The sequence below is a fragment of the Triturus cristatus genome, chromosome 4_2 (assembly GCF_964204655.1).
Source record: "Triturus cristatus chromosome 4_2, aTriCri1.1, whole genome shotgun sequence".
Lineage (NCBI taxonomy): Eukaryota > Metazoa > Chordata > Amphibia > Caudata > Salamandridae > Triturus > Triturus cristatus.
The window spans coordinates 367,825,176-367,849,589 of record NC_140586.1 but is presented as its reverse complement, the minus strand read 5'-3'; the positions used below and the strand labels follow the sequence as shown (position 1 = coordinate 367,849,589).

Sequence of the window (24,414 nt, the reverse complement as noted above, 5' to 3'; positions counted from 1 at the left end):
AAGACAGCAATGTCATCAAGATATGCTGCGCAAAAGTCATCCAACCCAGTAAGGACTTGGTTCACCAGCCTTTGGAAGGTGGCAGGTGCATTCTTCAGACCAAAGGGCATCACCACAAACTGATAATGCCCACCTGGGGTTGAGAATGCTGTTTTGGCCTTAGACTCCTCAGCTAATCTGATTTGCCAATAGCCAGCTGTCAAGTCAAATGTGCTCAAAAACTTTGCAGAAGCTAGTTTGTCTATGAGCTCATCTGCCCTTGGAATAGGGTGTGCATCTGTCCTGGTGACAGCATTGAGTCCTCTGTAGTCCACACAGAACCTCATCTCTCTCTTGCCATCTTTGGTGTGAGGTTTGGGGACCAGAACCACTGGGCTAGCCCAGGGGCTCTCTGAGGGTTCAATGACACCTAATTCCAGCATTTTATGTACCTCAGCCTTTATACAGTCCCTGACGTGGTCAGGTTGTCTGTAAAGTTTGTTCTTTACAGGCAGACTGTCACCAGTGTCCACAACATGGGTACACCAGTCAGTTTGACTAGGTATCAAGGAAAACATATGTGAAAATGATTGTAGAACCTGTCTACATTCAGTCTGCTGATGGGCAGTGAGGTTGCCTCCAAGGGTCACTCCTTCAACTGAGCCATCTTCAGGGTTCTGAGACAACAGGTCTGGGAGAGGGTCACTCTCTTCCTCCTGTCCCTCATCTGTAGCCATGAGCAAGCCCATGTCTGCCCTGTCAACATATGCTTTAAGCCTGTTAACATGGAGTACCCTGTGGGGACTCCTGGGAGTTCCTAGGTCCACCAAGTAGGTGACCTCTCCCTTCTTTTCCAGGATTGTATGGGGTCCAGACCATTTGTCTTGGAGTGCTGCTGGGGCCACTGGCTCCAACACCCATACCTTCTGTCCTGGCTGATACTCAACCAAGACAGCCTTTTGGTCATGCCAAGCTTTCTGTAAGGCCTGGCTTGCCTCAAGGTTTTTAGATGCCTTCTCCATATACTCAGCCATCCTGGAGCGGAGACCAAGTACATAGTCCACTATGTCTAGCTTAGGCTTTTTGAGAGGTAACTCCCATCCTTCCTTCACCAAACACAGTGGGCCTCTCACAGGGTGCCCAAACAACAATTCAAAGGGGCTGTAGCCAACTCCTTTTTGTGGGACCTCTCTGTAAGCAAACAGAAGGCAGGGTAGAAGGATATCCCATCTTCGCCTGAGCTTTTCAGGTAATCCTTTGATCATACCCTTTAGGGTCTTGTTGAATCTCTCAACAAGCCCATTGCATTGTGGGTGATAAGGGGTGGTGAACTTGTAGTTGACACCACATTCCTTCCACATAGCTGTCAAGTATCCTGACATAAAGTTGGTACCTCTGTCAGATACTACCTCCTTAGGAAACCCCACTCTGGAGAATACTCCCAGCAGGGCCCTGGCCACAACAGGTGCTGTAGTGGTCCTAAGGGGAATTGCCTCTGGATACCTGGTGGCATGATCCACTACCACCAGTATAAATCTGTGCCCAGATGCAGTGGGAGGATCCATGGGACCCACTATGTCTATTCCCACTCTTTCAAAGGGGACCCCCACCACAGGTAGTGGTATCAGGGGGGCCTTTGTTGTGCCACCTGATTTGCCACTGGCTTGGCAGGTAACACAGGAGCGACAAAACTCCTTTGTATCTTCATTCATATGAGGCCAGTGAAAGTGAGGGACAAGTCTGTCCCAGGTCTTATTCTGGCCTAGGTGTCCTGCTAAAGGAATGTCATGGGCCAAGGTAAGAAGGAAGCCCCTAAATTGCAGAGGTATGACCAACCTCCTGGTTGCACCAGGCTTGGGGTCTCTAGCCTCTGAATAAAGGAGCCCTTCATCCCAATACACTTTATGGGTACCTTGAGCATTCCCAGCAGCCTCAGCAGCAGCCAGCTGTCTGAGGGGTTCAAGAGAGGGACAGGATAACTGAGCCTGCCTCAAGTCAGCCCTTGAAGGTCCCCCTGTCCCCAGAAACTCAACCTGGTCAGGTTCAAGCTCTTCAGGGACAGTTCCTTCAGGGTCCTCTAGATCAGCTTCCTGGGAAGGCTGATCATCACTCTGAGGCAGGGGGGAAGGCACAGCCTTGACCCTCCTGTTCTTCTTCTTGGTAGGTGCTTGGTCCATTGTTCCAGGATCCAAGACCTGTGGTTCAGTGAGGCACTTTTTGGCCTGTGACCTGGTCACAGCAAGGACATGTGATGATATACCTAACATCTCCGCATGAGTCCTGTACTCCACTTCTGACCATAGAGAACTCTCTAGGTCATTGCCCAACAAACATTCTACTGGGAGGTCTGCACTAACCACAACCCTTTTGAGGCCAGTTACCCCTCCCCATGAGAAGTTAACAACTGCCACACTGTGTGAAGTAGTGGCATTGCTGGCATTGGTCACCAGGTAGTTCTCACCTGGTATGTACTGTCCAGGATCCACAAAGCCTGGTGTCACCATAGTGACACTGGCACATGTGTCCCTGTAGGCTTGAGCCACTTTGTCATTAATTAAAGGAGTCTGTCTGTACTTGCCCAGGTTACTGGGGCTCACAGTCAGGGACAAATCAATGTCCCCATCACAGATCAAGACCGCCTGTGTCAGGGTTCTGTCTAAGTCAGAATCTCCTTCAGTTCCCATAGTGATTCCCACTACACCCTTTGTCTGGGGACCAACACTGCTAACAGTAGTACTGGGAGCAGGTGCCTTAGGGGCAACAGTGTTGGGGGCTCCACCCTTTTTGCAATCACTAGTCCAGTGAGTTGTATTTTTACAATGATTGCACCAGGGTTTCTTCTGACCTTCTTTCTTCTTCTTGGACTGTTGGGACCCACCCTCCTTAGCAGTAGTTTGGGGCCCTGTTGAAGACTTCTGGTCTTTAGGTTTCTGATCTCCACCCTTTTGGTCTGTTTTCTTCTGATCACCCCCTTGGCCCTGGTTCTGGTTCTTTTGCTTAACCCTGGTTCTGACCCATTTGTCTGCCTTCTTTCCCAATTCTTGGGGAGAGGTCAGATCAGAGTCAACCAAGTGTTGATGCAGTTGCTGGTTTTGACAGTTATTTAAAATCTGTTCTCTCATCATCAAATTATACAATCCTGTAAAATCAGATACCTTACTTCCCAGCAACCAACCCTCCAAAGCCTTAGTGGCACATTCAATGTATTCAGACCAGTCCTGAGTCTGTGTCTTTTGGGTGTCTCTGAACATTAACCTGTACTGCTCAGTGGTTAAGCCTAACCCATCAACTAGAACACTCTTCAGGACTCTGTAGTTTCTGACATCCTCTTCTCTAACAGTGAGGAGTCTGTCTCTGCCTCTTCCTTCAAAGGAGAGCCAGAGGATTGCTGCCCACTGATCTTCAGGAACCTGCTGTACTTTGCAGGCTCTCTCAAGAGCAGTTATCCACTTGTGGATGTCATCCCCACTTTTGTAGGGGGGCACAACCTTAGACAGGTTTCTATTGTCGAAAACCCTATCTTTGTCCTTAGGGACAATGCTGCCACCAGTGGGTATAGACCCACTCTCTTTATGCTGTCTAGCCTTGCTAAGTTTCTCTTCCATCAGGGCTACTTCTAGCTCCTGCTTCCTGATCCTCAGCTGGGCCTCTTGCATCTTGGCCTCATGTTCCCTCCTCTGAGGGGTGGTCATCCTTCTCCTGGAGTGACCTTGAGAGCCTCTAGAGCCATGGGAAGCATTGGAGTCACCTGAGCGATTCCTTTGCCTTCCAAGCCCTGTGTTAAGTCCACTGGGGAGATCCAGTGGGTTGAACCCACTGTCAGTCCCCAATAGCCTTGGTTTAGCTGGGCCAAGTATAATACTTGGCACTGGGCTAGTTCTCCCTTCATCCTCACTACTGTCAGTATCCTTTTCACTCTCATCCTCTGTGGTAGGCATCCCATCTAAGGGGTGACTATTGGGAAGGGGTACTTCAGTGGCATCTTTAGAAGGGGGGCCTCCTGTTCCTGTCCCTAAGGGGGCTAACTGGGAAGCTTTCTTGAGTGCTCTCTGATTCTCATCATTCTGTAAGAGCTCTCTGAGCTCAGCAGAGTTTGGGTTCTTGGGCTGTTTAAGGCCTCTAAGAGTTGCCAAATGCCTGAGCTCATTCTGATTAAGGGTAGCAAAGCTGGATGGTGCCCTCTGGGGGTCACTCTCAACAGAGATGGGTACAGTGGACCCCTCTGCCCCGGCCATTGCTCTTAAGTGTGGGTGGATGTGTTGCAATCTACCTACACTTGGGTTTACCTACTAAACCTATCTAGTAGTTGTAGTCAGGGTGTGCTACTCCCTTTGCTCTACAACAACTAAGTTCAGTAGAACTTAAGTATATCTAATCTTGTTTTATATGTACCTACAGGTACCTATGTGATCTTTCAATTGGTAACCAAGAGATTACAATGGTAAAACACAGCAAGCTCAAATCCAACCGCTGCTCACCAATGTGAGAAGTTGGCCTGGTATATGATGCTCACTAGTTAAAGTGATCACCTTGTACCATGCCAAGCAACCCCTATGGTGTGGTTGTAAGTCAACCTTTTTGGACTAGCTGCCCTAGTGGTAGCGTAGGCTAAGCAGTCTTTGAGGCTAAACTCGTGAAGCGTGTTAAGCCAGCTGTTTTACCAAATGCAACCCCCTTTTATACCAATGAAAGGACACCACACAGATATATATTCAAAATATATATGTATTTATTTATCAAAGTAACCCCTAGTCTCTTTATGAGCACAGGAGCACAAATCGTCAAACAAGATTATCACAGAATACACAGAAGTTGCACTTTATATGGATAGGCCCTGGTGGCCACTCGAACCATATACTAAAATAGTGGTATAAGTACCACGAACAGAAAAGGGAAAAGGCCTAGGGCCTCTAGAATCGCTGGGCCTACAAGGAGCTAACGTCAGTTAGTGACCAGGAGGTCCACGGGTGGCGTGTGCAGAGCAAATAGTCACACGCGTGCTCCCATAGGTTTCAATGGGTGCGTAAAAAGTACAAAGTTACTGCAAAGGAGATCTTCCGGGTTAACTAGGAACTTAAGATTTGGAACACAGGCACTAGAGATGTATTACTACACTTGGGCACCGGAGTACCAGCTTTACCTCACCCACAGGAAGCAGGTGCATAGGCCTCAAAGTGCGTCGGGTTTCTTCTATCTGTTCCGTTGAGCTTGAAGACAAAGATGCTGCAGGCGGTCGGTCCGGGAGAGATGCAGTGGACCCAAGAGTGGATCGGAGATGTTGAAGACCTGTAAGCAGAGGGGACAGTGTTCACAGTCACTAGCCAGTGACCAGCGTGGCACCAGATGGGTACCAGGCGATGTCGGGTGCAAACAGGTGATGAGGGGTAGCTTGTCTCCGCAGCCACGTGGTCCCTGAAGGTCGACGACGTCCAGGAGTCGGCTCACGAGCTGTCCCACGCAGGCTCTCGCTGTCGGCGGTGTCGGCGACTTGATCGAAGCAAACAAGCCTTGGCAAAAGCAATTGTAGGAGGAATCGGAAATCAGCTGTTGGTTCTGACCAGCAAGGTCAGAGGGATTGCTCCTTTGGAGGGGAGCAAGGGCCAGTCTGGAGCAACCAGACCAGCGGTGTTTGTCGTAGATTTCGTCGCCAAGATGGCCACTAGCCAGCGGGCCAGCAACCGGTTAGGCGCGTCGAGTGGCAAAATGCAGAAGGGCCCCACGCAGATCGTGGAGATGCTGGAGGGCTCACCTTTGGTGCAGATGCTGCTCGAGGGTTGGGCTTCTCAGGACCCAAAGCACAACTTGGAGGGAGCCTCGGTTGTTGCACTGGTCAGCTTGTCGTAGTCGTTCCCAGATGGCTGGCTCCACGTGTCTCGGTGCCTCCACGGGTCTCCTCTTTGCAGGGACTGTGGATCGGGCGGTGAGAGGTCTGGAGGTCCAGGTCTTGTCAGTCTCTGGGCTCGGGCTCCGGCGGGAGGCGGCGGCAAAGCAGACGGTGATTCGCTGGATGGTGCTTGCGCTAGCAAGGTGGTCACTCCCTGACCACAGGGGAGATTTTCTTCAGTCTTCTGTGCAGCAGAATGTCGAAGTTCCCGTCTTCTTCTTAGTTTCAAGTTGATTCCAGGATGTCTGAAGTCTTAGGACACAGCTCCTACCTTTATTCGGATTCTAGGGGCCGGACTACCTGCTAGGTCCCTCCCTATGGGTGGTACCAGGAAGGGGGGTGGTTACACCCCCAATCCTTTGTCCAGCTCGCCCCAGGCCCGGGACTGGTGTGCCCCAGGACCGGTTTGAACTGGCATATGCCCCGAGGCTCCTTGTGAGCCACAGGCATGTCTGGTTTCTTTCAAGCCCTACCTGACCAATACACAAAATCCTGTCTGGGGTGGTGCACGCACCTCCCCTGGCAGGAAACCCTTTGTCCACACCTCCCAAGCTGGAAGGACTCCCAGCAGCAGGAGGGCAGACTTGTGTCTGTGGTGGCAGCATCCATTTTGTGGAGCTGAGGCTATGTCTGATTTTACCCGGGTTTCAGGTACTGTACATGTCGTGTCCCTCTAGAAGGGTGGAATGCTAACCCCGTCGCCAGAATTGGCGAGGGGTTAGTATTCCAATTCGTATGACACCTTACTCGACATGTTTTGATAAAGCCAAACCAAAGATAGCATTTAACCGCGAGGTTCATAATGCACTTAAGAGTATATGGTATGACGATATCTGGAAACAGCAGAAGGAAGTTGTTCCGACCACTGCAGACAGGCTCAGCTCATGCCAGAGCACCATCTCACATGGAACCAAGCACTCTGCCTTCAGGATTGTTAAGGCCTGCCATAGGAGTGACTTAGAGGTTACCAGGTGTCCCATTTAAGGTTAGGTATAGGTATACTACACCTAAGTAAGAGGTGATTACACCAACTTACCCCAGCTGAGTGATCAGCCAGTTGTGTCAGATTGTTAGGCCAAGCCTGGGGTGGCATAATACATGCTGCAGCCCCTGGCAGGCCTTGGGTACACCAATGCCCTGGGTACCTAGTGTACACTGGTACAGGGGCTGACAGGGTGATCCACTTCCAATTGGTTATGCACCTAGGGTGCATAGTTTTAATTTAGTAGAGAGAACAGCAGGCTGGGGGTCTGATTGGCAGGCCCACAGCCTCAATATGTCAAAAACCAGTGAAGCAAAAAGCAAAAATTTGGGGTGACCATAGGATAGCAGACCCTACTCTCCTACAATCTCTAATATCATACAAAACCTGTGATGCTACATCTGTGAAACATGGAACCCAAAGACTAATCATAGTAGCAGACAGTTGCTTAAAGGCATGCTATTGTACAAAGGGCTCATAATCTTTCATCACACTCCACACACTTTCCATTCGATAAATGGTGTTTTGGGCCCACTGTGCAGCCTTATTAGCCACTACCTTTTTCTTTGCATCTCCGATGTCAGATGGCACATGCAGACTCATGTGCTCTTTAAATTTTGTCCAGTCTCTATCGTCAAACCCACGGACTAGTGTTCCAGTACTCAGTAATGGAAAAATACAGTGGGAGTAGCAACAGAAGTAACAGGCGCCAGCGTCGCTGCCGGCTGCGTAGCAAGTGCAAGGGCTGACGAAATAGACGCTAAAGCAATACATGTGGCAGGAGTACTAACAGTCATAGTCGCCACAGACAGCGAATACAAAGAAAGGATAGGAGGTGCCGTGGCCTAAGCAGGCCGATCAACAGTAATAGAAGCAGAAACAACAGAGACGGAAGAACAGGGTAGCTGTGTTACTGTATGTGTTCATAAATGCTTCACACTCTGCCTCTGAGATAAGCCTGTCTGCTCGTGCCAAGCTAACGAGGGGGTGAGCAGGGGCTATTTTAGAAGTGTATCCCCCTTACCCTGACTAGAAGCAAGGGTCACTATTTGGACAAAGGTACCTGCCTATGCCAACTAGAGACCCCCATTTCTAACAAGATGCTTTTTGGGTCCTTGTCTTTTCACTTGATGTAATCTAGTTTGTTTGTCAATCTTGTGAGACTACAGCAGTTTGACAATGCTCTTTGCATTACATTTAGAGCTATGCATGTTTCTAAGCCTCAGTACAACATTCCTTTTTATAAGATAAACTGGGAAGATACTTTCATGGAATCATTTAAATGTCACCTTTTTGACCACCCTCAGAAACTCTGTTGCTATGCTTCAAATAAGAGCACAGGTTCTCCCACACTTTCAGTCATGCAAATGTTTGGGAGTATCCAAGAAGAAAACCCAATATGAACAATCCATGATACCGGTAATCCTCTACTCTATCTTCTCCCGTCTACACCCCATGTTTGGGCAAGGAAAATAGCGTGGTTGGCCATTTGATTCATGGCTGCTTTTCATCAGGGTCTATGTGTAGACAAGGTTTATCAAGGTTCAAGACAAGAAACATTATCGCTGCAAATTGAATTGAAGTTCTGCTCTATTCTTTTCATTACTTATAGAGATTGATTTAAGGGCTCCCCCAAACTGTGATGTTCCTCCGACCTCAAACCTCTCTGTTTGCAGTCAGGGCTGATACTCATCATTTCATTGGGGTGCTGTTCCTTTAAGAATTTGCATCTTCTGAATTACTTTTGCACTGTCTATTTCAGGTTAGAACAAACATGTTCATGATTTAGTTCACATAGATATCCAGCATAATCATTCATGCATTTATTCACTCATATTTTTGGACTTCTCTTGCCATCTGCAAACATCTTCCAGGGGCAGCCATTACCTGAAATAAAGAGTACTTGGCATAATCAAGGAACCGTTGAAACAGTGCACTGGAAAATACTCAAAATGTTTGTGGATACCTATAAAGGTACTACTTTGGGAGATTTCACTGTTTGTGCATGGACTACTCTATTCACATTAGCCCTGGGTCTAATTTGCACCAGCAAGCCATCTTAATACTTAGTAAAACACCCAAACTCATGTGTAATGATGTCTCATCTAAAACCCCACTAGTCCAGCAAATGTAGTTTAAGATTTTATTTTAATGGTGGGGAGTTCCAATGTTCCCAGCACATTATACAGGTTCATGTGTGTTGGGGAGAGGAGTTGGCCTAATGGCTAGGGCTGTCAACCTCAAATCTGGGAAACCGGGTTCGAGTCTTGGCAGGGACGCTCAACATCCTGTGATTCTGGTCAAATCACGTAATCTCCCCGTGCCTAACAAAAATGAATGTGTCCTTATGTAATGCAACTGGTGCGTGTAAAGTGCTCTGATACCCAATACCTTCGGGTCAAGTTTGCGCTATATAAAACACCGTTAAAAAAAAAAGTTTTAGAATAGAAAAAAGTTTCGATAGCTTTCTTTCCCTATGGATTTTACAGCTCCCACAGATATCGATCAAGGCTTCAGACAGTTGTGGCTGTAGTTACTCACTAGCTTTATGCCATTTTGAGCTGCAATAAGTCATGAAAATAAATGACGACGATTACACGTATTCACTGTCATTGGTTTCCATTGTTTACAGAAATAAATTGCCCAGGGCCTGCAATTCCACATGGAACAATAACAAACGGCAAGCCAGCTTTTAGGAAGGATGAGAGATTGGAATTCTACTGTGAGAAGGGATATAAATATGAGGGCAGAACTCCAGAATGCACAGAGGAAGGTTGGAATCCAAAGCCTTTTTGTAAAGGTAAGTGTCCACTGGTTTTATCGGTTGATTGCGCTTTCTTTTGGACATATTATAATGATACAAAAAATCAATGGGGGGTGAATGGACCGCTTGTCCTGTGTAACCGCGGTCTATTCAGTTGTGGATCCTTCTTAAAAAACCCTCATATCTGTACACCGGCGTCAGGAGGTATATCTTCATTCTCCGCCTTTCAGTACAGTGACAGCATCATCATAGGGTTTGGTTAGTTATGCTGCCCTCCACCCGGAGGTTAGACCAACTCGTGTTACAGTAGGGTCCAGAGATCAATTGATGAGTGCTAGTGCTCTAAGTGAAGTGAATTGAAATTCCCTACACCGGGGGTGTGGAAAATTAAAAACAAAATGGTGCGTGCGTAGATCCAGTTACTAATCTACCGCACTGTTAGTGGTCGTTTGTGGTCGACATTTTTCAGCCTCTTGGAACCTTGAGGCTTTCTTCAGGACCAAATAATGCGTAGCAGCACGTTGTTGCGGCTACTGGGTGGTTAACTTACCACTCTTGAATTGTCAAGTCAGGTCTGACGTACCTGCAACTGAAAAAAGAATTGTACATTTAACTTCATCTTAACAAAAAAACTTTATATTGAAAACCCAAAATGGCGATGCACAGCTTTGCGCTGTAGTCTAGCACGTTTTCTAGTGAGGAGATTGCTCTCTGATTATGTGAACTCGGAGGCGGCAAAAAAAGGGGGACGGGTTGTTAAAATGCACTCGGTTTGAACTTAAAAGTACTGCGTGGTGATGGCGGATTCGTTGCATTCTCACATGTGGCTCGTAATAAGGCACTATTATGGTCTGAATACATGGGGGGTATTAGAATCAGAGTTGGGAATTCGCATAATGGAGGAGGCATCTACAAAATGGCGCACTGATGATATGCTTATAAATATGTTTATAAATATATTATAATGATGACATGAGAAGTACTACTACTACATTTTCACTAACAATCAAACTATAAGAAAAGATAAAGGGAATTGAATTTAAATATTACTTGCTCTCATCGTTCAGCAGAGTTCATCATGCCACTCAGTATTATGTTTCATCTTGTATAATGTTTGTCTGAAGAGGTCAACAATAAATCCTGCAGACCAAAATGACCGAACAGAACATCCATGGCTGCAGTGTATTCAAAAGCATAGACCTCCAACTGAGCTTGACTATATTATGCATTTTGGGAACTGGTAACGTGCACCCACAGACACACAAACACACCCATCCATCCATTCCCACAGTATTACACATCACTGTAGGGACCAGATATTGCAGAGACAGATCAGAATTTACCTGGATGTGTCTGCTTTGAGGTGAAAATCAGTGCAACAGTTTTTGACAAATGTTACACATTTTTGGGCATCACCAACAGCAGCCACATAGAAAGATTTTCTGTTTTATTTCACACATTCTTCCATGAAGCATCTCCCACTTACCTTACGGGATATACTTTAGGGAAGGGGGAGATTAGCACAGTGGCAGCAAATACATCATGTCAAGCCTTAATGATGAAATAGTCATCAGTTATGTGTTTCCTGGAGATAGAGCCCCAAACTGGGGGTCCATTCTCTGGAGGTGCATAATCATATAACCACCAAGGCCTTGAAGTGTTATGCTTGCACCTGGGAGGCTGTCATGATTTCAGTTGTGTTCCTGGACTGAAGGATCAGTGTTGGCAGACTGTAAAATGAGTTTTCCAGCTAGAGCTGGCAGTGGCTCTGCCACCTTGAACACCGCAAGCTGTGATCCTTTAACATGGTGTAACATTTAAAAGCGTCGGAAGAGTGGAACAGCCACCATTACTGGAAGCACCTATTTTTAGGTCTCGCCTACGTTGTGCGCATGCGGTGCTTAGGAGGACCTTTAGCCATCGTTCTGCTCTTTTTCGAAGCACATACTCGTGCTTGTGGCGGCATCCACCTTGCGGGAGCAAGCAGGGGCATGCCACAAGCACAAGTATGTGCTTCCAAAAAGAGCAGACTGCCCGCGTACACACACACGCACGCACCACTCACAGGCTCACCTCCTGCTCCTTTACAGCTGCAGTCCTCTCCACGGATCAGTTGTGTTTCACCTTCGGTATACCATACACCTCCCTTTCTTCATTAAACCTCTCAACGAGGAAATCTAATTATATATAATTTCTTTCTGGGTTAAAACAGCTGCAGTCTAATGGGTCACTGTTTGGTAGTTTTATATATACAGCTTTATTTTGTGAAACATTTTGGTGTTACTGATTTACCTTTATGTTTCAATTGTACTTGACATCATCCAGTTCTGGAATGTTTACTCGAAGTTCAGATTGCAGTTGGATTCAGCTAGGATCGGTCGTGGGTCTCTTCCTTTGAATAAAACTTATTATCTCAACTGTACACCTGACTCCGCTTGGATTTCTGATCTGGAATATCACCACTACATTAATTGGCGACGCTGGGATGTTGTGACCGGGACCACGCGTTTGGTATTGAAGTGAAGACCCACCGACTTTGGACGATCGTTACATCTTGGATGTTATGCAAAATTTATTTTCTTGCCAAAGTGTAGCCCTGTGAGTACTGTTCTTATTACTCCTTGTTACGTTTGGAGTGTGATACATTTTGTGGGCAAAACACGGAAAAAGAAGCTCACCGTTTGATCGTCGCGCGCGTGCAGTTTTCAAACGCGCTAGCTTCCCTGCACCCGACAGTCTTAACGCGCTGCTATCATCATCAGTACGTGTGGATGATGTTATTCGCGTCATAACGCGATGATGTCAACACGTTTTGGCGGCCATTTTAATGGATTGGGAAGATTTACATTGCAATATACTACGGATATGTGGTAAACTCAAGGGCCAACACGATCAGTATTACTCTATTCAATTTTTTTTGAGTCACCTGGTTACAGATTGAAAGCATCATACGCTTTTGTTGCTTTTTGTGGACTATTGTTGAAGCAATATATAAGTTAATAATACTTATATATATATAATATTATAAAAAAAAAAAAAAAAAAGAATTTTTTATTGTTTTCTTTTGTTTTATTTTTAATTGTGGGTATTAATTCCTAACAAACATGGATAATTCCAACAGCACCATTTTGGCTCCACCATGTTTCCGGCAAACCACCCACACCATGGCATAAGTGGTTAAGAGTATTCACGAACTACCTAGAGGCTATAGACGCTTTGGATTATTCTCCTTCCCGAAAGAGAGCTATTTTATTTAATCACCTAGGAGACGCAGGTCAACAACTTTTTGACAGTTTACCAGTTGTGCAAAACACTTCAAGTGATGATTCATGGAATGTATTCAAAGAAGCTTTAGCGCGTCTTGGGAAACAATTCAAAGATGAACCATCTATAATGGTTGAACGTCATGTTTTTGTGAAAAGGAAACAATTGCCAGAAGAATCTATTGAAGATTATCTAGCCACATTGAGAGTTCTTGCTACAAAATGTGATTATGGCCTCGATCTAGATACGGCACTTCGAGATCAGCTGGTCTTTAACTGCTACAACAAAAAGATTCAGGAACGGATTTTGACTTGCAAAAATCCTACACTTGATGAAGTTGTTGTTATTGCACGAAGCATTGAGTGTTCGGTTACGTCACAAAAAATTATTGCGGAATCGGCTACGACGAGTGCTACGTCTGGTGTCATGTCTGTTGCCACCAATGACAGTAAAGAATGTAGTATTAGTGTTGTCAATACTCGCAATAAGGATCGGAGATATGTTGAAAGGAAACCTAACATTTTCTGTTACAGGTGCGGCTCGAAATTTCATGTGGGTAACAATCCAAATTGTCCTGCTTTAGGTAAAAGATGCAACAATTGTAAAAAAGTGGGTCATTTTTTTAATGTATGTAAAGTGCCAAGAGATAAGAGCAAAGTTAATTTTGTGTATACAGAAGAAGAAATTTGTGATGCCCTCAATGTAGCCTCCTTATCTGTTGAGGTCAATGCATTGTATGGTAATGTTATCAAAGGACCAAATTGTAATGTTTTAATTGGTCCTATTAGTATTGATGTGATGGCTGACTCGGGATCACCAATTACTATTTTAGATGAAAAAACTTTTTATAAGTTTTGGCCCAACACTAAGCTGACTTTCACTGATGTGAATCCAAAAGCATTTGGTGGTTATGATATTATAATGCTTGGTTATTTTAACGATACCATTGAGTTTAAGGGTCGTTCGATTCATACAAAAGTTTACGTAGCTGTGAATGGCAGAGACATTTTGGGGTGGCGTGACCAAGCTAGTTTAGGTATATTCCTTAAACCTGGTCATCCAGAACCTGTTGTTTTGGGTGATTTGCCTATCTTGTCTGTTTGTGACAGCATAACACAAAATCCCACTCTTAAATTGCTGTTTGAGGAATACAAAACTGTGTTTAGTAATGATATAGGCCTAGTTAAGAACTTTGAACATATAATCAAGTTGAAAGATAATGTAATTCCAGTAGTTCAAAAAGTACGGCCTGTTCCGCTCTCAGTTAGGGATGACCTTAAGAAACATCTTGACATGTTGTGCTCTCAGAATATCATTTGTCCAGTTGAATCATCAGAATGGGTTTCTGCTGCTGTAGTTGCTCGGAAGCATTCTGGAGATATTCGTTTATGTGCGGATCTGAGAATTCTTAACCGAAATATTGTGGTAGATGCTCACCCCCTTCCTAAAATTCATGATATGTTGGCGAAATTAGGTAGCAGTAAGTTTTTCTCTACTATCGATTTACGTTCGGCATATCATCAAATTCCGCTGTCAGAAGAATCTCAACCTCTCACCACATTTGTTACTCCTTTTGGTCTTTATATGTACAAAAGACTCCCATTTGGATTGGCTTCTGCAGCTAGCATATTCCAAAGATTAATGGACAAAATGTTTGATAACTCCCCTGGCATTCAAGCCTTTCAAGATGACATACTGGTTCATTCTGAGAGTATAGAGCAACATTATGTTCTCTTAAGAAAGGTTTTAAACACTTTACATACACACGGTATGACTGTTAATATTCACAAGTGCAACTTTCTCACTCAAAGTGTTGACTATTTAGGTCATAATTTATCACCAGCAGGCATTAAACCTAAAGTTGCTCTTCTGGAAGCTATTAGGTGTGCACCACCTCCTGCGGATAAGGATTCATTGAGAGCATTTCTAGGGTTGAGTGAATACTATGCTCGCTTTGTTCAGGGGTATGCATTAATTGTACAACCTCTTAGGAATATTTTGAAAAAACATGCAAAATTTGAGTGGTCCATTGATACAGAAAAAGCTTTCACATCGGTAAAGGATTTGATTTTAAATGCTCCTGCTATCAAACCATTTACTTATGGAGTTCAAAGTATTATTACTGTAGATGCAAGTGCCAAAGGGTTAGGTGCTGTGCTTAGTCAGATCATAGATGGACGTGAAGGCACTATTGCATTTGCATCTCGTACTTTAAGTTCAGCTGAAATGAATTATAGTACAATAGAGCGGGAAGCCTTGGCTTGCACGTGGTCTGTAGAAAAATTTAAAACTTATATTTGGGGGACAAAATTTTTGTTGTATACCGACCACAAACCCTTAATATATATGTTAGGCAACAGTTGCTCCAACAGAGCATCGTCACGTTTGATTAGACTTCTAGCTCGGTTACAAGAGTATAATTTTGACATTGAATACATTCCTGGTGGGAAAAATGTGCGGGCGGATTGCCTGTCACGGATCCCCTTGGCTAATACACAAGATTTGGTAAAATCAGAGGATGACTATGAATGTGTATATTCCATTCAAGATGTGATACAAAATTACAAAATATCGCAAGATGATTGGATTAGTCATTTTGCAGATGATATCTGCTTGCAAAATGTAAAAAAATATTTAGTCAAGGGTTGGCCTTCTGATCGTAATTTATCACTGGAAGAAAAAACTTTTTCTCAAATTGCTCCAGAGTTATCATTCTCTAATAATATCTTGCTGCGCCATGACAAGTTTGTACCTCCAAGAGGCATTCGCGACACTATAATAAAGTTGGCTCATGAGGGGCATCCTGGGACCACTGGTACTATAAATAAGATCAAACAAACTTATTGGTGGCCAGGTATTGACAATCAGGTTAGAATACATGTTGATAAATGTCCTCAATGTCTTTGCTCTGATAAGCATTGGAAGACTTCGAATGCACCTCTTTGTCCAGTTCAGTGGCCTAGTGGGGCTTGGAAGAAAATAGGTTTGGATTTTTCAGGACCTTTCTCAGCTTTGGGTACAGAGAATAAATATTTGATTGTTGCAGTCGATTATTATTCCAAATGGATCTATTTTTCTTTGGTGAAAAATGCTGATTCCAACACTGTCATTTTATTTTTGCAAAATTTGTTTTTCACTGAAGGCACTCCTGAGCAAATTGTAACTGATAATGGTTCCCATTTTACTGCTTGTGACTTAAACACATTTTTAGAGGCTTTAGATGTCAAACATGTTTTTGTCCCATTGTACAGTCCATCTTCTAATGGTCTTGTTGAGCGTGCTAATCGTTTGTTTAAGGAAGCTATTCAAACTGCCATTTCAAATGGTTTAAACATTTCCTCCTTTTTATTGCAAAAGGTTTGGAATTATAACATTACACCACAGAGCACTACGGGTGTTGCGCCTTTCATTTTATTGAGGGGTCGTATGTCTGCTTCTAAACTCAATCCTGCTTGGCTTATGGAGAAATCTATCCAATCTCCCGTTGATTTGCACAAAATCAGGGATCAAGTTAAGAGGAAACAAGAGATTTATAAGCATAATTATGATTGTAGGATGCATGTATCTGATAAACCATTACAACCGGGAGATTGGGTTATCATTAAAAACCCAATCAGGGTCCAAAAGGGTCAGTCTAAATTTTCTGCCCCAGTTCAAGTGATAAGAGTGTCACACATGGCTGTTTTATTACATGATAGAGGGTGGTGGAACAAAAATGCTCTTATCAAAATAACCAATGCACAAGCTAAAATTATTTTGGAAAACAAAAGAGACAATCTCTCTAATGATAATTCTGGTTTGGATTGGTTTGGGGTGTGTGAGAATATGTCTACTTCACGTGTAGCTCAATCAGTACATGAAACATCTTCTTCTTCTTCGTTTTCAGGACAAGGGGATTCACACTTTATTACATCTCGTCCTGTTTCTAACAATTTGAGTGGTGAAGGGGGAGAGGGTGATGGTGTTCGTAATATGAATTATGAGGGACGGTCGAGAAGACTGCCTATACGTTTTCGTGACTATGTCATGAATTAAATGTATTGTTGCTTCATCTTATTTTGATTTATTTAATCTCTGTGTTATTTTAATGTGTAAGTTTAATTCTGTAACTGGTAGCTATTTGCATTTCATAATTTGTTTTTTTTTTAAAAGAGGAAGGATGTGTAGTATTGTAGTAGATTGTATAACTGTTAGAGATGTTGTATTGTGCCTTTAAGTATTATGTGTACGTTTCAATTGTACTTGACATCATCCAGTTCTGGAATGTTTACTCGAAGTTCAGATTGCAGTTGGATTCAGCTAGGATCGGTCGTGGGTCTCTTCCTTTGAATAAAACTTATTATCTCAACTGTACACCTGACTCCGCTTGGATTTCTGATTTGGAATATCACCACTACATTAATTGTGGCCGCCTCGGTGTTTAAAAGGTGCCTCCGAGTCCCGATGGTTATTACAGCAAAAAAAAAAATCAAGACCTGCCTGCAACGTTTCCGTTTAAAAAAAATATTATTCTGCTGTTATCGGGTGTTCCGTTTCCTTCGTAACCATTGGCTCTCTTACGCTCTCTGATTTAAAATGAATGCCAGTTTTTCTCATGCAGTACACGTCACGTACCAGCCCCGGGTTCCTCCAACGCCTTTGTATTTTATTGATTCCCTGCAGCCGGGCGCACCAACAACACCACACGGCGATTAACGAAAGTGCTGCTTTGCCGAAAGAATGCCTCCCCACCCTGATGGAAGGCAAGGAAAACATGGCGGCGACGTGTCGGAGTCCTGCCGAATCTTATTTACACTGGGTTTTCAAAAATGTTAATCCCCGTGTTGTAAAAATGTGTTTTGCGATGGAGAGGTTTGGCCTCGCCTGTTGCTGGGTTAAAAAAAAAAATATTGTTGAATATTTTTATCGTGCGCGTTAGATTGATGCTAGCTGGTATTTCTAGAATAGTCTCCCCCTCCCCTTTTCATTTAGATTTTAAATCAAATAACTTGTAAAACTGGGGGTCGTTGTAAAGGGTAGAGGTTTATTCCTGATCTCGTTTGTTTTGTATTTTAAAACATGTATTTTAGAGTCGCACTTCTGGTAGCCATTTGGGATTCTCTCCACCCCACTTCACGCCCACACACATTTGATGGGGGGAAAACTGCTGAAAGGGCACCCTTCCTATATGAGATTTAGTGGTGTGGGCACTCGAGGGTGACAATCTACTTTTAATGCGTTTTAGTATATTCAGTCTTTGGTTGTGCTAGTCACAGCTCACTCACTGCACCCCTATCTCAATTCGAGTATGGATATCAATTTGAGGACCTAGGTAATTTCATACTTGTTTCTATTTTGCTCACTTATTCAATTTATGTGAAAATATTGTGCGCCTATGTGTGGTGGGTGATATTTTGCAGCGGAAAGGGGGAACATTCAGCCTCCCCTCCCCCTTTAATCTCCTGCCCTCCAGCTCCGGGTCATTTCAGTTGCAATGGTTAGTATTTTAGTATGGAGGAATTAACAGTTCAAACGCACGTTTTGGTGTGTGGTGGGAATCTTGCAAATGCGGCCCACATTTTAATGAGATGAGCAGCATTCAGAGGGGGCAACATTGCCAATAATTCCTTAGGTGCCCATATGTGTGTGTATTTATGTTAAAATCTATATTATCGGTGCAACCTCGTGTCACGGAATACATGAACCACTGGCATGATGTAATCTAAAGATACACAATCGTCCATCACTGTACAGTTCACTAGAACCCATCACACTGCATTTCTTGGCTGCGTTGCTAAAACTTTGACTTCAATATATCCCACTTGAATTTTAGAAGCTACATTTAATTTTTGTGCTAGTCCTTAGAGGTGGTTCGTCCTACGATTAAAAAGGCCTGATAAAAGACCAGGCTCCCTCGGTATTTACATAAATCCATTATGATTTGTATACATGCATGTTGTGTCTGAAGCTAAAATCCATTGAGGCTAGAGGGAAATTGGGGATTTTTCTATCTGCCCATTGTTCTCTCTCCTCTTAATTGCATTATCAGCCCCACCCTTGAAGTATTGTGTCCCTTGGACAAGTAGATTTGTATAAAATTCCATGCCAGTAAGCTGGACCACGCCGGCACAGCAGGATGCCCAGCTGTCAGCGCTCCTAAATAAAGAAGCATGACTCTTGCCACGTTCCTTCGGTCATCCCGCTCGCTTTGAAACAAGGGCACATCCGACACTTTGAAAACCCAGCTACAACCTGCTAATACCACTATCAAGAACCAGAGGACAACTGTTTCGTTTGGGGCTCTCTCACATGCATCTGGCAAAGGAAATTAAAATAAAGAAAATCATTTCTGGCGTGTGTTTTACTATTAACGTCTTCTCAGTCCTGGCTTTTGTCGCCCACAAAAAAGAAAATTACCCACTCTCTGTGATTGTCGGTTTCAATAAAAGTAATGGTTGCTCTGAGATATTCAAATATGGGTCGACATCTAATTTTCCATCTGAAGTTTCAATAAAAAGTTGCTTGGCAACTTCCCATGCATTGAAACACTTTTAATGGAGGTTACCTACCTAAAAATACAAACAAATGACGGAGAATGTGCACGGCACAAAAAAGTCCCCTCAATTAATTGCCAAATATGTTATAAGGGTCTATACAATTTTTACAGTACTATAACAGTGCATTCACGTTTAAGGATTTGTGTTTGCTTTGCTAACAACTTCATCACACGAGCCGACATGTGGAGTGCCAATACAGAATTAAGCATTGCGTCAACCCGAGCCTGCAAACCGGGACAGCGGTCACCGCAAACAACAGCAAAACACGAGCCCTAGTGTTCTCTCTCTCTAAATCTCTCTCTCCCTCTCTAAATCTCTCTCTCCCTAAATCTCTCTCTCTCTCTCTCTTAGGGGCATATCAACAAGGGCTTTATCTCTGCTTTTTTGGCTTTAAAAGCCAAAAAAGGAGAGATAAAACTAGCGCCCTATCAACAACAGGGTGCTAACATGCAAATTTGCATGTTAGCACCCTTTTACTCTACGCTTCCCCTTGCATCTCTAATGAGATGCAAAGGGGGCGTTCCAGAGTAAAATAATAGGAGAAATGTCGCTAAGCGACATTTCTCCTATTATCAAGAATGTCGCTAACCCTGTTAGAGACAAAAAAAGCAGCGCTAACCGCGGTTAACGCTGCTTTTTTACGTCTGGTATTTTTCAGACTTAGCCATGATATCCTATGGAAGGAGGATATCATGGCTAAGTTTGCCTGTCCCTATCAACAAGGTAACGTGAGATTATCGCTGGGTTTCCAGCGATAATTTCACGTTAGCCTGTTAGCGTGAGGATTTTTATCGCTATTGAGATAAGCGTTGCTAATAGCACGCTATCTCAGCGATAAACATTCACGCTAGCCGGCGATAATTATCCGTCCGAGCGCTAAGTGCGCTTAGAGATAATTATCGCCGGTTGTTGTTGATATGCCCCTAAATCTGTCTCTCTCTCTTTCTAAATCTCTCTCTCTAAATCTCTCTCTCTCTCGGGGGCATATTAACAAGCCAGGCGATAAAATTATCGCCGCTTTAGCGGCAGAAAACTGCCGCTAAAACGGCGATAATGGGCTTGATAATATGCTCTATGGAATTCCAATTGAAGCCCATGTTAGATGTGAAGGACATCTTACATGGGCTTCTATTGGAATTCCATAAAGCATATTATCAAGCCCATTATCGCCGTTTTAGCGGCAGTTTTCTGCCGCTAAATCGGCGATAATTTTATCGCCTGGCTTGTTAATATGCCCCTAAATCTCTTTCCCTAAATCTCTCTCTAAATCTCTCTCTAAATCTCTCTCTCTAAATCTCACTCTCTCAATCTCTAAATCTCTCTCTCTTTCTCTAAATCTCTCTCTCGCTAAATCTCTCTCTAAATCTCTCTATCTCTCTCTCTTTCTCTCTCTCTCTCTAAATCTATCTCTAAATCTCTCTCTCTCTAAATCTCTCTCTCTTTCTAAATCTCTCCCTTTCTCTAAATCTCTCTCTCTCTCTCTTACTTCCCCCCCCAGCCCCCCTTCTCAATTTATCCTCCCCCTTTCGGCATTGTCTCGCTTTCAAACTATCCAGAATCTTTCATTATTTTCCAATTAGCATTTTGAAACCCGCCGGGTGGAGTTCGCGCTCACCCGCAAGTCCTCTCCCAGTCTCTCTCTCTCTCTCTCTCTCTCTCTCTCTCTCTCTATCTCTTTCGCTCTATCTCTATAAATATCTCTCTAAATCTCTCTTTAAATCTCTCTCTCTAAATCTCTCTCTAAATATCTCTCTCTCTCTAAAACTCTCTAAACATCTCTCTCTCTCTAAATCTCTCGCTCTCTCTCTTTAAATCCCACTCTCTCTATATCGCACTCTAAATCTCTCTCTCTCTAAATCTCTCTCTCTCCAAATCTCTCTCTTTCTCTCTCTCCAGACGCACAAAAAAGTCTCCTCAATTAATTGCCAAATATGTTATAAGGGTCTATACAATTTTTACAGTACTATAACAGTGCATGCACGTTTTTAAGGATTTGTGTTTGCTTTGCTAACAACTTCATCACACGAGCCGACATGTGGAGTGCCAATACAGAATTAAGCATTGCGTCAACCCGAGCCTGCAAACCGGGACAGCGGTCACCACAAACAACAGCAAAACACGAGCCCTAGTGTTCTCTCTCTCTAAATCTCTCTCTCTCCCTCTCTAAATCTCTCGCTCCCTAAATTTCTCTCTAAATCTGTCTCTCTCTCTTTCTAAATCTCTCTCTCTAAATCTCTCTCTCTCCCTAAATCTCTCTGTTGCTCGGCTTGAGGCGGGATTTTGAAAGATAAAATGGTAATAAATTAAGTTTAATGCTATTTTTTTATTCCATCTCTGGGGGCAATTTAGTTAGTGGTGCGACGCCTTAACGAAGGAGCTGCCCCTGGGCTAGTAACTCTAGTGTTGACACAAGCAATGCAGTAGTAACAGAATACCATGAAACTGATGACATTCACTGTCCAAGCATCCAGGAAGGTGGGCTTGGGTTTAAACTGTGTAGATGTGTAAGTGGATGGCAATATGAAAACCCAGAAGTGTATAGGGTCTCCACTCGTGGCTGCTACTATCCGTAGATCATGAAGGGGTAAACTGAATGCCATTCTATCTCTCAATTCCAATCCCCTTTGATTATATTAATGCCTGTGCACGGCTGATGATGCTCGGTGCACAAGATTTTACAACAACTACCAGAGAGTAAAAATCATTACCACAGAGCGAGGTGGTAGGTACAGGAATGCAGAGCTACAAACATCAGCTGCAACCGATGGAAAGGGACAACAGAGGAGAGGTGGGCAGCAACTTATCCTAAAGAGGGTCGACATCGGAATCTAGATCATTAGCAACAGAACAAACATCTTAGATTGGTCTTCTGGAATTGAGAAGATACAGGAGCCAAAGCATAGATTAGACATTCTGACTCAATGGTGTTGGAGGGTATCTAAAAGGGTCAGTTTGAATCGCTCTGTGGCTTTTCACTACTGGTGGAAGTGAAATCGGTGGCAATTGCACCCCAGATAAAGTGAATAGCATATATTTTACCCATTTGTTTCTCACTGAGGCAAAGAGAGCAAAATGCCCTTTTCAAACCTTGGTCATGGACTACGTAGTTGAAAGAGTATTTATTTTAAATATCTGCTAGAGCTGTGGGCACCTACTATCTGCCCAGTTTCTAATGTACCTCTAGAGAATAGGAAAGCAGCCGAAATATGGTCACAATGGCTGGAATAAAACTCTTTTCAAGGTGGGAAGGGGATTGGAACACCCCTAAATATGGGGGGCGTTTAGGGGATGTAAACTTTGCGGTCGTGTAGAGACAATTGTCTTCCTTATAAATAATTTAAAAAAATGTCAAGTTGCACGTTGGTGCTGCCTTAACCAATGCTGTTTGTAAATTCCATTTGGAACATGGCTACTCAAGAACGGAGTCCTTCTTCTCTGCTTATTATATTTATTTGCGTTACTAGCATACAGCATGTCAGCAGCTTTTTCTTTTCAATTCAACAGTGAGAGTGACAAAGAATGTGCCAGTGTTCTAAGTGTTTAAGCTACCCTGGTGTTCATGCCTCCCAAAAACACCATCCTTCTGTGCTACAACTAAAACTCAGAGGAGAGGCCTAGAAAACATCCTTCTGTGCTACAACTAAAACTCAGAGGAGAGGCCTAGAAATGCACCTTTTAATTTAAGGACAAGATAACGTACTCTCCCACTGAATGCTTTGAATATTTGATTTTTTTTAATTTTCATTAAGCTTGGAAGACATGAAAATTACGCCAGATTAATGTGCCTAATTTTGGGAGATTTTCTTTATGCTTATTGCGTGAAATGCCTTAAATTACACCATTGCTCCATATCAAGTAATAACGCACCATTTGGGGTAAAAGATTAATCAAATGTAAGACAACAAATGAACACGAGCAGCTGTTTGCAGTTCCTTCGTTTCCTTGGACGATATTTTTAGCACAAAATGCATCACGTGAAAAAAAAGGTCACAAGGACACTTTTTGAGTTAAAGTATGGCACTAAATGACAAATTTGCTTTCTCCTAATTATGTATAATTTCATGTAATTTTGCCAAAATGTACCATAATCATACGAAAGCAAGTTATGTGGAAATTGCACAACCCAAATTTTCATGACCCTTATTTCTTCTTGGCAAATGGGGAGACGGGAAATATTGCTACACCATTGTTCACGCACGCAATATATTCACATATAAAACAGATGCTATCAGTCATTGACTGATAAAGAAGTTGAACAAATCAGGGCCGGACTGTGAACTGAAAGCAGCCCTGGCAAATCTTGCCAGACCAGCCCCCGTCTGACGTTTAGTGAGCGAGAGTAGCCAGCTATCGCGACCACTCGTAGGAGGGCTGGGGGGAGGGGGGGGGGGTTCTCCTCCCATGGAAATTTGGGAAAAAGACAGACCAAAATGGTGAATTTTACAGCACATTTCTCATTACATATTCAATTTGATCAACTTTCAAAGCATAGTAAATAGTAGATGATGGCCTTAAAGAGCACCAGGTTCCCAACCCAGTCATATATACCCATAGACATTCTTTCAGAGAGCACCAAAAATAGGCACAAGTAGTGACTCAGAGAGAACAAAGTAAAAGCGAGACCAGCCCCCATACGTGTGTAGCGAGCAAGCGCAGCGAGCAATCACTACTAGGGGTTGTTTGGTGGGTTCTCTCCCCAAGAAGATTTTGCAGACAGAAAGGCCAAAACATGGCCTGATTGCCTCACATGACTATGACGTGCTCTGCTGGAAGAATGTGGGTGAGGTGGTGTAGCATTACCCAGCTACGCATGATGGAGCAAGTAGTGCAAACTTTGGTATACCTCTTCTATTCTTGCATGAAAATACTAATGATATAATCTATTAACTATAATATTATTAAATGAGTTTTGCATGTACATTAATCAATATTATTCATTTTGAACTACACATGGGATTTGCTATTTGCATGCTTAATAACCTTTATAACTAAAATCTGTACGCAT

General features: G+C 43.5%; 1 protein-coding gene across 5 annotated transcripts in view; it reads left to right on the top strand.

Moving 5' to 3' along the window:
- LOC146833904 (complement factor H-like) overlaps positions 1-24,414 on the top strand; it is a 1,264,875-nt gene that overhangs the window by 118,308 nt on the left and 1,122,153 nt on the right. For 4 of the 5 annotated variants that reach the window (XM_085601813.1, XM_085601812.1, XM_085601811.1 and 1 more), the window contains exon 2: positions 9,478-9,645. The exons of the other annotated variant lie outside the window; for it this stretch is intronic. In XM_085601813.1, coding sequence (XP_085457939.1) covers positions 9,478-9,645 — 168 coding nt within the window. The remainder of the gene's footprint in view (positions 1-9,477; positions 9,646-24,414) is intronic. 5 annotated transcript variants of the gene reach the window in all.